Source organism: Patella vulgata, chromosome 7, assembly GCF_932274485.2.
Source record: "Patella vulgata chromosome 7, xgPatVulg1.2, whole genome shotgun sequence".
NCBI classification, from domain to species: domain Eukaryota; kingdom Metazoa; phylum Mollusca; class Gastropoda; family Patellidae; genus Patella; species Patella vulgata.
The window spans coordinates 46,041,487-46,055,976 of NC_065885.2; the positions used below are offsets into that span (position 1 = coordinate 46,041,487).

Below are 14,490 nucleotides of genomic sequence, written 5' to 3' on the forward strand. Positions count from 1 at the left end.
GCCCACAGCAACTAGATCGTCCGGGCAGTCAACAAGAGTTGTCGCAAATTTTTACTTTTTTCGGTAATGAAACCATTATAATACATTAAAATCTGATTATGAGTAACAACTTATTAAGAAATTATCAGAAAACCATTAGAATTTGTTTGGTTTTTATAAAGTTCTACCCCATGCTAACGTTTAGTATACGAAACTTTTAACATCAAGGATTTAGCTGTTCAAGTCATAAAGATTCATTAAAAATCAATATACTTGTTGGTGTCAAGACCTTAAATTCTGTGTATCAATCTGAAGTCAATCGGATGATAAAAAAACATTAGCCTCTAGAGCATCACAAGATTTTTCAAAGTGATCAAGGACCATAACTTTGGCAGTAATTATCCGAAATCATTGAAAATTGATAGGATTCTTCCTCTCATGACCTCAAACACTACTTATAAATTTAAAGTCAATCGGATATTAACTTTAGCCTCTAGAGTGTCACAAGAATTTTCAAAGTGATCAAGGGCCATAACTTTGGTAGTAAATATCTGAAATCGTTGAAAATCAATATGATTCTTCATCTCATAGCCTCAAACAGTGTGTATAAATTTAAAGTCAATCGGATATTAACTTTAGCCTCTAGAGCGTTCACAAGATTTTTCAAAGTGATCAAGGGCCATAACTCTGGCGGTAATTATCGGAAATTGCTGGGAATCAATAGGCTTCTTTGTCTGATGACCTTAAACACTGTGTATAAATTTAAAATCAATCGGATATTAACTTTAGCCTCTAGAGCATCCACAAGATTTTTCAAAGTGATCAAGGGCCATAACTCTGGCAGTAATTATCGGAAATCGCTGAAAATCAATAGGCTTCTTCATCTCATGACCTTAAACACTGTGTATAAATTTAAAGTCAATCGAATATTAACTTTAGCCTCTAGAGCATCCACAAGATTTTTCAAAGTGATCAAGGGCCATAACTCTGGCAGTAATTATCGGAAATCGCTGAAAATCAATAGGCTTCTTCATCTCATGACCTTAAACACTGTGTATAAATTTGAAGTCAGTCGGATGTCAACTTTGACCTCTAGAGCGTCAACAAGATTTTTTAAAGAGATCAAGGGCCATAACTCTGGCAGTAATTATCGAAAATCGCAGAAAATCAAGAGGCTCCTTCGTCTCATGACCTTAAACACTGTGTATAAATTTGAAGTCAATCGGATATTAACTTTAGCCTATAGAGCGTCCACAAGCAATTGTGGACGCCGGACGGATGGACGGACGGGGGCGACAACAATATACGACCACATTTCAATGTGGGCGTATAAAAATTATGACCTCTATAAGGTCCACAAGCTAAAAACACGATTTTTCGTACTATCAGGGGTCATAATTTAGGAAGTTATGGTCCGATATGCGCGAATATCGAGAGGAACTGAGATTTTTGGGTTATAAACTTACATTTCAAGTTTAACCCAAGCTAAAATTGTGATTTTTCGTACAAACAGGGGCCATAATACATGAAGTTACAGTTCGATATATGCCAATATCAAAAGGAATCGAGATCTTAGGGTGATAAACCTATATTTCAAGTTTCATTGAAATCGGATAAAGATAGGTTGCCAGGCAATGAAACATACACCCATAGCAGTTAAATCGTCCGTGCGGTCGACAAGGGTTGTCGCAAATTTGTTCCTTTGTAGGTAATTGGGGGCCTTTACAAGACAGTTCCATACAGATCAGATTATAATTTTTGCTGTTTGAGGGTTCACAAGGTTCTACAATCTGAAACAAGGGTCTCAACTCAGGAAGTAATCTACAGAAATTGTTGAAATTTGACAGGCTTTTTCGTTTTACTAATTTAAATAATGCATATAAATAAATAGATGAGACACATTAATTAATCGCACATTTATTTTTTGTTCCAAAAGTATCAAGCAATCAAACTATACAGTCGTGGCCAAAAGAATAGGTTCCTTTTGATATTGGCATGTATCGGACCGTAACTTCATGTATTATGGCCCCTGATTGTACGGAAAATCACGTTTTTAGCTTGTGAACACTGTAGAGGTCACAATTTTTATCCGATTTGGTTTAAACTTGAAATGTATGCTTATAACCCAAAGATCTCGGTTCCTTTCGATATTCGTGCATATTGGAACGTAACTTCCTGAATTATGGCCCCCGATTGTACGAAAAATCACGTTTTTAGCTTGTGGATCCTATAGAGGTCGTAATTTTTATCTGATTTAAAAAAACGTATTATTATATCACCGTTACACCCTAGGGACGACCGAGTTCGAATTACGTGAAAATCGGCCCAAAACTGACAGACAAAATGGCCGTCGTTCGTTCTCAAATAGCGTAAAATATGGTATATCAAGGTTGTGGACCCTATAGAGGTCACAATTTTTATACGCCCACATGGAAATGTGGTTGTATATTGCCGTCGCCCCCGTCCGTCCATCGGTCCGTCCGTCCATCCATCGTCCACAATTTCTTGTGAACACTCTACAGACTACATTTATCAACCGATTGTTTTGAAATTGATATATGTTGTTTGATCTAATGACAAAAGTTATCAACCGATCTGTATGAAATTTATATGCATCATTTAAATTAGTAAAACAAAGAAGCCTATTGAATTTCAGCAATTTCCGTTAATTACATCTAGAGTTATGGCCCTTGTTTCACTTTGTTGAATATTGTGAACACTCTAATGACAACAGTTATCATCCGATCTGTTTGAAATTGATATGCATCATTTAAATTAGTGAAATAAGGTGGCCTATTGATTTTCAGCAATTTCCGTTAATTACGCCGTGAGTTATGGCCCTTGTTTCACTTTGTTGTACCTTGTAGATGCTCTAACGACAAAAGTTATTATCCGATCTGTATGAAATTTATATGTATCATGTAAATTAGTAAAACGAACAATCCTATTGAATTTAAGTTATCACCTAAATTAGTGAAATGAAGACGAACAAGCCTATTGAATGTCAGCAATTTCCATCAATTACGTCTAGAGTTATGGCCCTTGATTTACTTTGTTGAACTTTGTGAACTTTCGAACAACAAAAGTTATCATCTGATCTGTATGAAATTCATATGCATTATTTGAATTATTAAAACGAAAAAAGCCTGTCGAATTTGAACAATTTCTGTAGATTGCTTCCAGAGTTACGGCCCTTGTTTTAGATTTTAGAACCTTGTGAACCATCAAACAACGGATATTATAATGTCAACTGTATGAAATTGTCTATTAAATTCCCCTAATTACCTACTAAAGAATAAATATGTGACAACCCTTGTCGACTGCTCCGACGATTTAGCTGCTGTGGGCGTATGTTTTGTTGCCTGGCAACCTATCTTGATCCGATTTTGTTGAAACTTGAAATGTAAGTTTATAACCTAGAGATCTCGGTTCCTTTCGATATTCGCGCATATAGGACCGTAACTTCCTGAATTATGGCCCCTGATTGTACGAAAAATCGCGTTGTTAGCTTGTGGACCCTATAGAAGTCATAATTTTTATCCGATTTAAAAAAACATATTATTATATCACCGTTGCACCCTAAGGACGACTGAGTTCGAATTTCGTGAAAATCGGCCCAAAACTGACAAACAAAATGGCCGCCATTCGTCCTCAAATAGCGTAAAAATATGGTATATCAATGTTGTGGACCCTATAGAGGTCACAATTTTTATCCGATTTTGTTGAAACTTGAAATGTAAGTTTATAACCCAAAGATCTCAGTTCCTTTCGATATTTGCGCATATCGAATTGTAATTTTCTGAATTATGGCCCTTGATTGTAGGAAAAATCACTTTCGTTTTAGCTTGTTTTCTATCCATCTCTCGAAAATGTGGGCGTATCCTGCCTGGCAGCCGCTGGTTAACAGTATTTATTGCTATTTATTCATCATTAAGCAATAAAATACTGTAAATATCATAAAAAGGAAGACATTTTTTTCAATATTTATGTTTAATATCATCAAGAAAAATCAAAACTGTGATATCGGTTTTTCGATATTTTTCTGAAGATGTTTTTTTTACGGTTTTTATTTCTGTGACGGTATTATATTGAAAAACCGAAATATCGCCCAGCTCCAAGCCAAAATATAGGTTTATATCCCAAAGATCTCAGTTCCTGTTCATATTGGCATGTATCGGACCGTAACTTAAAGGATTATGGCCCCTGATGGTTCGAAAAATCATGTTTTTAGCTTGTAGACACTCTTAAGAGGTCACAATTTTTATCCGCTTTTGATGAAACTTAAAATGTATGTTAATTACCCAAAGATCTTGGTTCCTTTCAATATTCGTGCATATCAGATTGTAACTTCATGGATTATGGCCCCTGATGGTTGGAAAAATCATGTTTTTAGCTTGTAGACACTCTTAAGAGGTCACAATTTTTATCCGCTTTTGATGAAACTTAAAATGTATGTTAATTACCCAAAGATCTTGGTTCCTTTCAAAATTCGTGCATATCAGATTGTAACTTCATGGATTATTGCCCCTGATTGTACGAAAAATTTCTTTTTAGCTTATGGACACCCTAGGGGTCACAATTTTTATCTGATTTTTAAAATCATTTAAATATATCACTGTTACACCATATAGATGATTCAGTTCAAATTTGGTTTAAATTGAACCGAAAATGCCCGACAAAATGGTCGCTCCTGGTACGCAAATAGTGTAAAAGTAAAAGTATGTAATACCAAGGTTGTGGAACAGTTTTTATCTGATTTTGATGAAACTTAAAATATATGTTTATATATTTGCTCTAGATATTCAAGAAGGACTTTAACTTCCTGGATGATGGCCCCTGATTGTACAAAAAATCATGTTTTTAACTTGTGGTCCCTCTAGCGGTTGCAATTTTTATCTGATTTAAAAAACCAGCCCCTGATTGTACAAAAAATTGTTTTGTTTTTAGCTTGTTCTTTGTCCATCTCTTGCAAAATGTGGGCATATCTTGCATGGCAAATGGCAACCTCTTGTTATAAATTATGGTAACTATATTTAGCAGAATCTTGTAGGTTGGATCACTATATAATAAGCTTTCTTTATGTCAAACTGTCAACGATATGTAATACTGCAATCAGTCATACAGGCCATGTTTCGAAATAGCCACAATCTTTTATGCATTTAAACTGATGGAAAAAGTTTTAAAAAAATTATTCCCCAAAATTACACCCCCCCCATATTTCAGGTGGGACTGGCCAGAGGAAAATTGTGTGTGTTATACATTGATGTTGACTGTATGTAGAGGTCGCAGTGGATCAATTTCGAGTTGCGTAAAAATAGGCAGGCATTCCAAAATTTTGCGTTTTTACCCTCTACATCTTCGTGACTTGGAGCCTCTCAAAATACTCAACAGAAGCAAGTAACATTGTTGTGTGATTAACCCTATTTTAAACGTCCTTATTTTATTGATACTGTATTTAGTCTTATGAATACTAGAGGTTAACTGCACAGTTATTTCAATCTTTCAGTTTTAAAGGAAGTAAAGATCAAACTGTATCTCTACGAAAGCCAATATTTGATTAGCTGAATTTAGACAGTTTATGGTGTACTAGCCAATCCAAAGGCTTGGATCAAACATTTGAATGGTGCTTGTAGATATGATGATTTGAAATTTGTAATTCGGGTACGCCATTCCGACGCTGGAGATCCATAATGGTTGAAAAATTGTCATTAGGCATGTCATGTTTTGCCATACTATATACGGTTATCAGCATAACAATGAAAGATTTATCTGAATTTTCCCATGTTTTTTTCATATGATCCGCCAATGAAGTTGAAAGCAATGAGTGTGAATGATCTGTTGATTGCTTATGTCTAATCAAAGAATTGTGTTGATAAGTTTTGCAACCACGTGTATAGGCGTTTTTCACTTTCGCCCCTTCACAAACTGAGTAAAAAATAACAAATGCGCCGTCCGTATCTTGACTGGTTCGCAACGATAAGAAATCATTTCTCCATTTTTCTTAAAAAATGAATTCAGATTTCGATCGTTTAATTATTGTAGGGCCATGGTTATCTTGAGACGCCTCCCTCACTTTCACCATCAATGACCGTGTCATTTCTGGTGTATTCAGACACATTTTCGTTCGGAAAACCTTGTGGATTGCCTGTTTTAAAGAAATTTGTTAATGTTCTTTGTCTTGGTTTACCAGAAAACATAGTTATTGATGTAATCAATTCAATAAATACAGTAAGCGTTACAAAATGTATGATTTTGTGCACCAAGAAGTACAGTAAGGTAGCAGACGACTGATAGAAAACTTGTCCAGTCTTTTTATTACCATAATAGTGTAGTTATTGAATGTCTGTATATAAAAACCTATGGAGACTACAGCACTGATCTATATATAGATCAGTGGACTACAGTAGCAATATCACCTATCTACGATATCGCCTATGGTGGAAGTGGACGTAATACTTTAAGAACGAACAGTCAGTATCGATGTGTAAATGCTGCGTGAAGCACATAGATTGATGACCCAGTGTACAAACCACAACAAAGATATATTATTCATTATCGTAACATTTTATCCGTAACATTTTATTCGTAACATTTTATCCGTTATCTAAACATTTTATCCGTTATCTAAACATAATCTAATTATACTTAGTTGAGAAATTTCTGCGTGTAAATTACGCAGCGTCCGGAAATATTTGCGTTTATTTTGAAGAAATTGCATGAAAAACGCGGATTTTTGCATGACTACGACCTCTGACTGTATGTGTGATCTATTTATCTTGGGATAGCAGTGGGGGACATAAGCTTCACTTGTTTCTATTAATTTAGGTAGAAGTTGGTAAAGAATTGATAGCTAAAGTACAAGTTTTAGATGTAAATGGTAATCCTCTATTGTCTAGTTTCTTTTCCTTAATGGGATTAAAACTAGAAGCCGGTACAGGTATTTTAACCATAAGGTAAGTTATAGATGTATGCCTTTTTATACTCCCACATTTTCATGTGGACGTATATTGTCATTGCCCCTGTCCGTCCGTCCACAATTTGTTTGTCTACTCTCTACAGGTCACAATTCTTGTCCGATTTTGGCGCCAGGGGGGGGGGGGGATGGCCGAATGGTTAGCACATGTGTGCTGTATCATAAGGCCTGTCATTGAGTCAACTGGCATGGTTTCGAATCCCCGGTTGTACGTAGCAAGGAGTAGGGTCGCCTGTCCAACCTCATGGGTTTTCTCCGAGTACTCAGGTTTCCCCCCACTGCTAAAGACCCCCACGGGCAAGCAAATTATTGAAATAAAATCAAACCATATGTTAGTCCCGAAATTACCTAGTTTGTGTTGAGTGGACGTTAAACCCCATTTCTCTCTCATTTTGGCGAAACTTGAAATATAGGTTTATCACCAAAAGATCTCGGCTGCTTTCAATATTGGCATGTATCGGATCGAAACTTCACGGATTATGGCCCCTCTTTGTACGAAAAATCACGTTTTTAGCTTGTGGACCCTATAGAGGTCACAATTTATATCCGATTTTGTTGAAACTTGAAATGTAAGTTTATAACCCAAAGATCTCAGTTCCTTTCGATATCCGCGCATATCGGACCATAACTTCTTGAATTATGGCCCCTGATTGTACGACAAAACACGTTTTTAGCTTGTGGACCCTATAGAGGTCATAACTTTCATATCACTGTTACACCCTAAGGAAGGTTGAGTTCGAATTTCGTGAAAATCGGACCAAAATTGCCGTCGTTTGTACGCGAATAGTGTAAAAAATATGGTAAATCAAGGTTCTGGAACCTGTAGAGGTCACAATTTTAATTCGATTTTGATGAAACTTGAAATCCATGTTTATAACCTTAAGATCTTGGTTCCTTTCGATATTGTCGCATATCGGATCGTAGCTTCCTGAATTATGGCCTCTGATTATACGAAAAATCGACCTTTTTATACGCCCACATTGAAATGTGGTAGTATATTGTTGTCGCCCCCATCCGGCGGTCCGGCGTCCACAAGCAAAGTTAATATCCGATTGAAGGAAGGTTGAGTTCGAATTTCGTGAAAATTGGACCAAAATTGCCGTCGTTTGTACGCGAATAGTGTAAAAAATATGGTAAATCAATTTTAATTCAATTTTGATGAAACTTGAAATCCATGTTTATAACCTTAAGATCTTGGTTCCTTTCGATATTGTCGCATATCGGATCGTAGCTTCCTGAATTATGGCCCCTGATTATACGAAAAATCGCCTTTTTATATCGGATCGTAGCTTCCTGAATTATGGCCTCTGATTATACGAAAAATCGACCTTTTTATACGCCCACATTGAAATGTGGTAGTATATTGTTGTCGCCCCCATCCGGCGGTCCTTTTGATGAAACTTGAAATCCATGTTTATAACCTTAAGATCTTGGTTCCTTTCGATATTGTCGCATATCGGATCGTAGCTTCCTGAATTATGGCCCCTGATTATACGAAAAATCGCCTTTTTATATCGGATCGTAGCTTCCTGAATTATGTCGCATATCGGATCGTAGCTTCCTGAATTATGGCCCCTGATTATACGAAAAATCGCCTTTTTATATCGGATCGTAGCTTCCTGAATTATGGCCTCTGATTATACGAAAAATCGACCTTTTTATTGTCGCATATCGGATCGTAGCTTCCTGAATTATGGCCCCTGATTATACGAAAAATCGCCTTTTTATATTGTTGTCGCTCCCATCCGGCGGTCTGGCGTCCACAAGCAAAGTTAATATCCGATTGAAGGAAGGTTGAGTTCGAATTTCGTGAAAATCAGACCAAAATTGCCGTCGTTTGTACGCGAATAGTGTAAAACATATGGTAAATCAATTTTAATTCAATTTTGATGAAACTTGAAATCCATGTTTATAACCTTAAGATCTTGGTTCCTTTCGATATTGTCGCATATCGGATCGTAGCTTCCTGAATTATGGCCCCTGATTATACGAAAAATCACCTTTTTATACGCCCACATTGAAATGTGGTAGTATATTGTTGTCGCCCCCAACCGGCGGTCCGGCGTCCACAAGCAAAGTTAATATCCGATTGACTTTTTACACAGTGTTTAAGGTCATGAGACGAAGAAGCCTATTGATTTTCAGCGATTTTCGATAATTACTGCCAGAGTTATGGCCCTTGATCACTTCAAAAAATCTTGTGGACGCTCTAGAGGTCAAAGTTGATATCCAATTTACATTAAATTTATACAGTGTTTAAGGTCATGAGACGAAGAAGCCTATTGATTTTCAACGATTTTTGATAATTACTGCCAGAGTTATGACCCTTGATCACTTCAAAAAATCTTGTGGACTCTCAAGAGGTCAAAGTTAATATCCGATTTACTTTAAATTTATACACAGTGTTTAAGGTCATGAGACGAAGAAGCCTATTGATTTTCAGCGATTTCCGATAATTACTGCCAGATTTATGGCCCTTTATCACTTTGAAAAATCTTGTGGACACTCAAGAGGCTAAAGTTGATCACTTCAAAAAATCTTGTGGACGCTCTAGAGGTCAAAGTTGATATCCGATTGACTTTGAATTTATACACAGTGTTTAAGGTCATGAGACGAAGAAGCCTATTGATTTTCAGCGATTTCCTATAATTACTGCCAGAGTTATGGCCCTTGATCACTTTGAAGGCTCTAGAGGCTAAAGTTTATTTCCGATTGACTTTAAATTTATACAATGTTTAAGGTCATGAGACGAAGAATCCTATTAATTTTCAGCGATTTCCGATAATTTTTGCAAGAGTTATGGCCCTAGAGGCTAAAGTTAATATCCGATTGACTTTAAATTTATACACAGTGTTTAAGGTCATGAGATGAACAAACCTAATGATTTTTAGCGATTTCCGATAATTACTGCCAGAGTTATGGCCCTTGATCACTTTGAAAAATATTGTGGACGCTCTAGAGGCTAAAATTAATATCCGATTGACTTTATTATCCGATTTAAAAAAACGTGTGAGTATATAACCGTTACACCGTAATGACGGTTGAGTATGAATTTCGTGAAAATGGGACCAGAACTGAAGGGCAAAATGGCCGCCCCTCCTATAACGCAAATGGTGTAAATATGTGGTATATCAAGGTTGTAGACTCCTAGAGGACAAAATTTTTTTTAGATTTTGATGCAACCTTAAATTTATGCTTATATCACAAAGATCTTAGTTCCTTTTGAAATTCGCACATATCAGATCGTATGTATGTCGTCAACTTTGACTCCCAACAGAACATGGCATGGTGCTCCAGTACTAATGTTAACGATTTTACTATCTTGTCTATTTTAATATTACCGTATTTCATCACATCAGACTAGTCTGTTTCTTTTTGAGACTTTGTTTAAAGAGTGTCAAGGGGGCCATACTATATACCGGAAAACACCGAAAAACACTGGAAAACAACCTGAAAACTACCGGAAAACTCCATGTTATACTGAATACCGGAAAACACTGGTATATAGTATTGTCGGTGTCAAGGTTAATAAATACTATTCATCAATCAGTCGGTACCAAGCCTACATGTATGAGTGAGCCGTGAAGCTATCTCATGCTATGTGCTTGGAAGAGTGCTAATAATGTATACAAACAGGAATTTAAAGATAAACTTAAATCCATGATTTAATTCCAAAAGCAATAAAATGTGGTCTTCGGTGACAGAAAAGAATGTGGTAGCTACCATAACTGGTTTTGAAAGTCAGATATGATATAAAAACGAAAATCCGTAAGTAATTTTTTTAACCGATTCACCTGTACAACCGTTAACCATGTAGTCGTACGAGTAGCCATGTACGTACATCAGGGATCTTAATCGGCTCATTATAGTCAGCTTCATTCACTTGATGTTTGAAAAAGCCAATTGATAAAAGAATAAACTGGCCCCTATGGTATCATAAATCATCTACTTTCTGCTAAATTACAACAGGTTAATTATTACTTGTTGACAAGAAATCAATCAACTAGCTTACTAAGTTACTTAAATATAGGGATTAAGTGAAGTAGAACGAAATATTTTCTAATGTATAAATGGGGACACCAAGGGATTAAAGTCATAAACATTTAACCTCAAAATATAATATTAAACATACATTATGCAAGAGCTAAATCTGCCTATTTCAGGTCTTTCTTTAGGCCTGAAATGTTATCTAAATTATTAATTAGACATTAATTAACCTATCCAGGCCATAATCAACTCTGGATGGCAGCGCTAGCCTGCGATCTTTAGTGGATTGTAAGCCAATTTACTGCATAACTTTCCTTCTCAATAACTACCAACTCGTTACAAAATCTCCCATAATGTATCTTTAAATATAAACTAAACTAGTCAAGCTATTTCTTTAAAAAAAAAAATACATTCACGAAAAGTGGAAATGAATAATAGCGCCATTTTAATCTGAATAAAACATGAAAATAGCATAACCAATTGGTTACGCCATAATTTGAACATTTGTGGCCTGCAACCGATTGTCCCTGTTCTCCTTCCATCTCCTGCAAAATGTGGGCATATCTTGCATGGCAACCGTTAATTTAAATTTGGTCAAAATCCAAGTTGTCATTTCGGATAAACTGCTGTCTGTGGCAGTGTTTAAAATTCGGCAAGAAATGTTGTAAGCCAACAGGACCCGCTGGTAGACGCCATTCATGAAAGGTGTAGGTCGTAACATTAACTTGTGGGCCCAATAAATATTAACAAAACACACGTACACTACCCCACCCCAAATCCCTTGATATTTGCAAGCACAACCTCACTCCTACAACAATAATTTCTCTTGGTGGACAATTTTATTTTCATTTCTGGTAATGAAATACCGTTAAATATCTAGATGAAATATATTTCGGATATAAATAGGGGCAATATAGATATTTTCAAAGGAGAATTTGATAGAACCATGAACAAGATATCCATGACAAAAAACAGTCGGCTCACAGGGCTGATCCACCATCTTCAAAATAAAAAGATGTTGGCCCGTTCAGTTATTTATCGGCGCCGGGCCAATGGACTGACGTAAATTTTGTTTTGAGACATAGCTGGTATGTGAGCTTTGTGTGACTATATTTATTTACCGGTAATGTCCACTTCAACAATAAATTTATATCACAAACAATTTCTTATGCCAGTACACCTCAGTTTGTCTGTTTTTATACACCTACATGGAAATGTGGATTTATATTGCCGTCGCCCCCGGCTATCCGCCCATTGGTCTGTCTGTCGGCCACAATTTCTTGTGAACGCTCTAACTCCAAAAGTTATTATCCGATTGTTTTAAAATTGATATGTGTGGTTTACATTAGTGAGGATGTAGAAGCCTAATTTCAATAATTTCTGTTCAAGATGTCTGTGTTTCACTTGGTTGAACCTTGTGAACACTATTACGCCAAAAGTTGTCATCCGATCTTTGTGAAATTTATATGCATTATTTAAATTAGTGAAACGAAGAAGCCTATTGAATTTCAGCAATTTCCGTTTATTACGTCTAGAGTTATGGCCCTTGTTTCACTTTATTGAACCTTGTGAACACTCTAACGCCAAAAGTTATCATCTGATCTTTCTGAAATTCATATGCATTATTTAAATTAGTGAAACGAAGAAGCTTAGTGAATTTCAGCAATTTACAATAATTACTTCTAGAGTTAGGACCCTTGTTTCACTTTGTTCAACCTTGTTAATGCTCGATTGATGAAAGTTATCATCCGATATGTATATGTATATACATCATTTAAATTTGTGAAACAGAGGTCTATTGAATTTCATCAATTTCCGTCGATAATTTCTAGAGTTATGTATTTAAATTAGTAAAATGAAAAAAACCTGTCAAATTTCAACAATTTCTGTAGACTACTTCCAGAGTTAAGGCCCTTGTTTCAGTTTGTAGAACCTTGTGAACCCTCCAGAATTATTATCTGATCTTTATTCCTACAAAGGAATAATTATGCGACAACCCTTGTCGACCGCTCGGACGATTTAGCTGCTGTAGGCGTATGTTTCATTGCCTGGCAACCTATCTTATTTTAGGTTGAAGAGATATGAAGACTGGTAAATTGCCTGCATGTTCACTCCTGAAAATGCTTTATTCTGGTCAATACAGCTGTAATTGTATACCAGTATTTATTGTCCCCAGCTTTTCGAAGAAAGCAGGGGACTATTAAAATGGGTTCCTCTGTCTGTTTGTCCGTCCGTTTAACTTTTTGGGACACAATAACTCTCTTTTTAATTGAGCTAGAATGTTCAAACTTGGTGTAGGTGTTTATTATGTCAATGCCTTGATGGAGTTCGAAGATGAGCATTTTCTGCTTAGGGTAAGCAGAGATAAGCAATTTGATTGGTTGATGCTTTAGGACACAATAACTTTAGTTCTAATTAAGTGAGAATGATGAATCTTCATGTATAGTTTCATTACATCATTACCTTGACTAAGTTCAATAATGAGCATTTTATGCTTGATAAGCAATTTGATTGGCCGAGACATTGGAACACAATAACTCTCCTTCTAATTGAGCTAGAATGTTCAAATTTGGTGTAGGTGTCTAACTGTTTATTAGGTGAATGCCTTGATGTAGTGTTTATATGCCTTGATGGAGTTCGAAGATGAGCATTTTCTGCTTAGGGTAAGCAGAGATAAGCAATCTGATTGGTTGATGCTTTGAGGCCAATAACTTTGGTTTTAATTAATGAAACTCCGAGCATAGATTCATTATATCATTACCTTGACTAAGTTTGATGATGAGAATATCTTGACGGAGTTCAATGATTAACATTTCCGAGCTAAAATGAAACAGAGTTAAGCAATTTTATTGGTCGATGCTTTGGTACCAGATAACTTTGATTCTATCTGATAGAGAGTGATGAAACTTGGCATATAGTTGATTATTGGTTTGATTGCTTGATACTTTTGAAAAAAATAAATGTGCGATTAATTAATGTGTCATTTATTTATTTTGAGATTTCCGTGGGGGACATCAGCCTCACTGTTGGCTTGTTATTTTCAGGCCAAGTTCCAGTTATTTTGATGATAAAGTAACCGCTTATTATACAGTTTATGGAGCTTATGTAGGGCATACAAATATGCGAGCATCAGTAAAGCTACCGAATGGACAAGTTATATACAGCTCGCCTAAACCAGTAGAGGTAAATAATAAGTTCGATTTTAGTGCACATCAATAATGCAAAATGCGAAATTTGTACAAAGTTTGTGGACACTCCAGAGGCCATAATTTTTGTCTGATTCAGATGAAACTTAACATAAAGATGCATTATGTAAGATTTAGATAAAGCGAGCAGTCCATTCTTGCTATAATAGTTCAAAAACAGTTAGTAGAAAGTGAATATATTGAAAATAGACAACCAAGACTTAGCCTTGAGTATCCATTTTATCGTTTAATTTTTATATACCCACAATGATTTTCAACGATTTCTGATAATTACTGCCAGAGTTATGGCCCTTGATCACTTGAAATATCTTGTGGACACTCTAGAGGCTAAAGTTAATTTCCTAT

The 14,490-nt window shown here is 35.9% G+C and overlaps 1 protein-coding gene across 1 annotated transcript in view; it reads left to right on the forward strand.

Annotated features, from left to right (window-relative positions):
- The window catches only part of LOC126828350 (nuclear pore membrane glycoprotein 210), a 398,410-nt gene that overhangs the window by 255,078 nt on the left and 128,842 nt on the right, over positions 1-14,490 (forward strand). The window contains exons 26-27 of the mRNA XM_050558065.2: positions 6,805-6,932; positions 13,984-14,122. Coding sequence (XP_050414022.1) covers positions 6,805-6,932; positions 13,984-14,122 — 267 coding nt within the window. The remainder of the gene's footprint in view (positions 1-6,804; positions 6,933-13,983; positions 14,123-14,490) is intronic.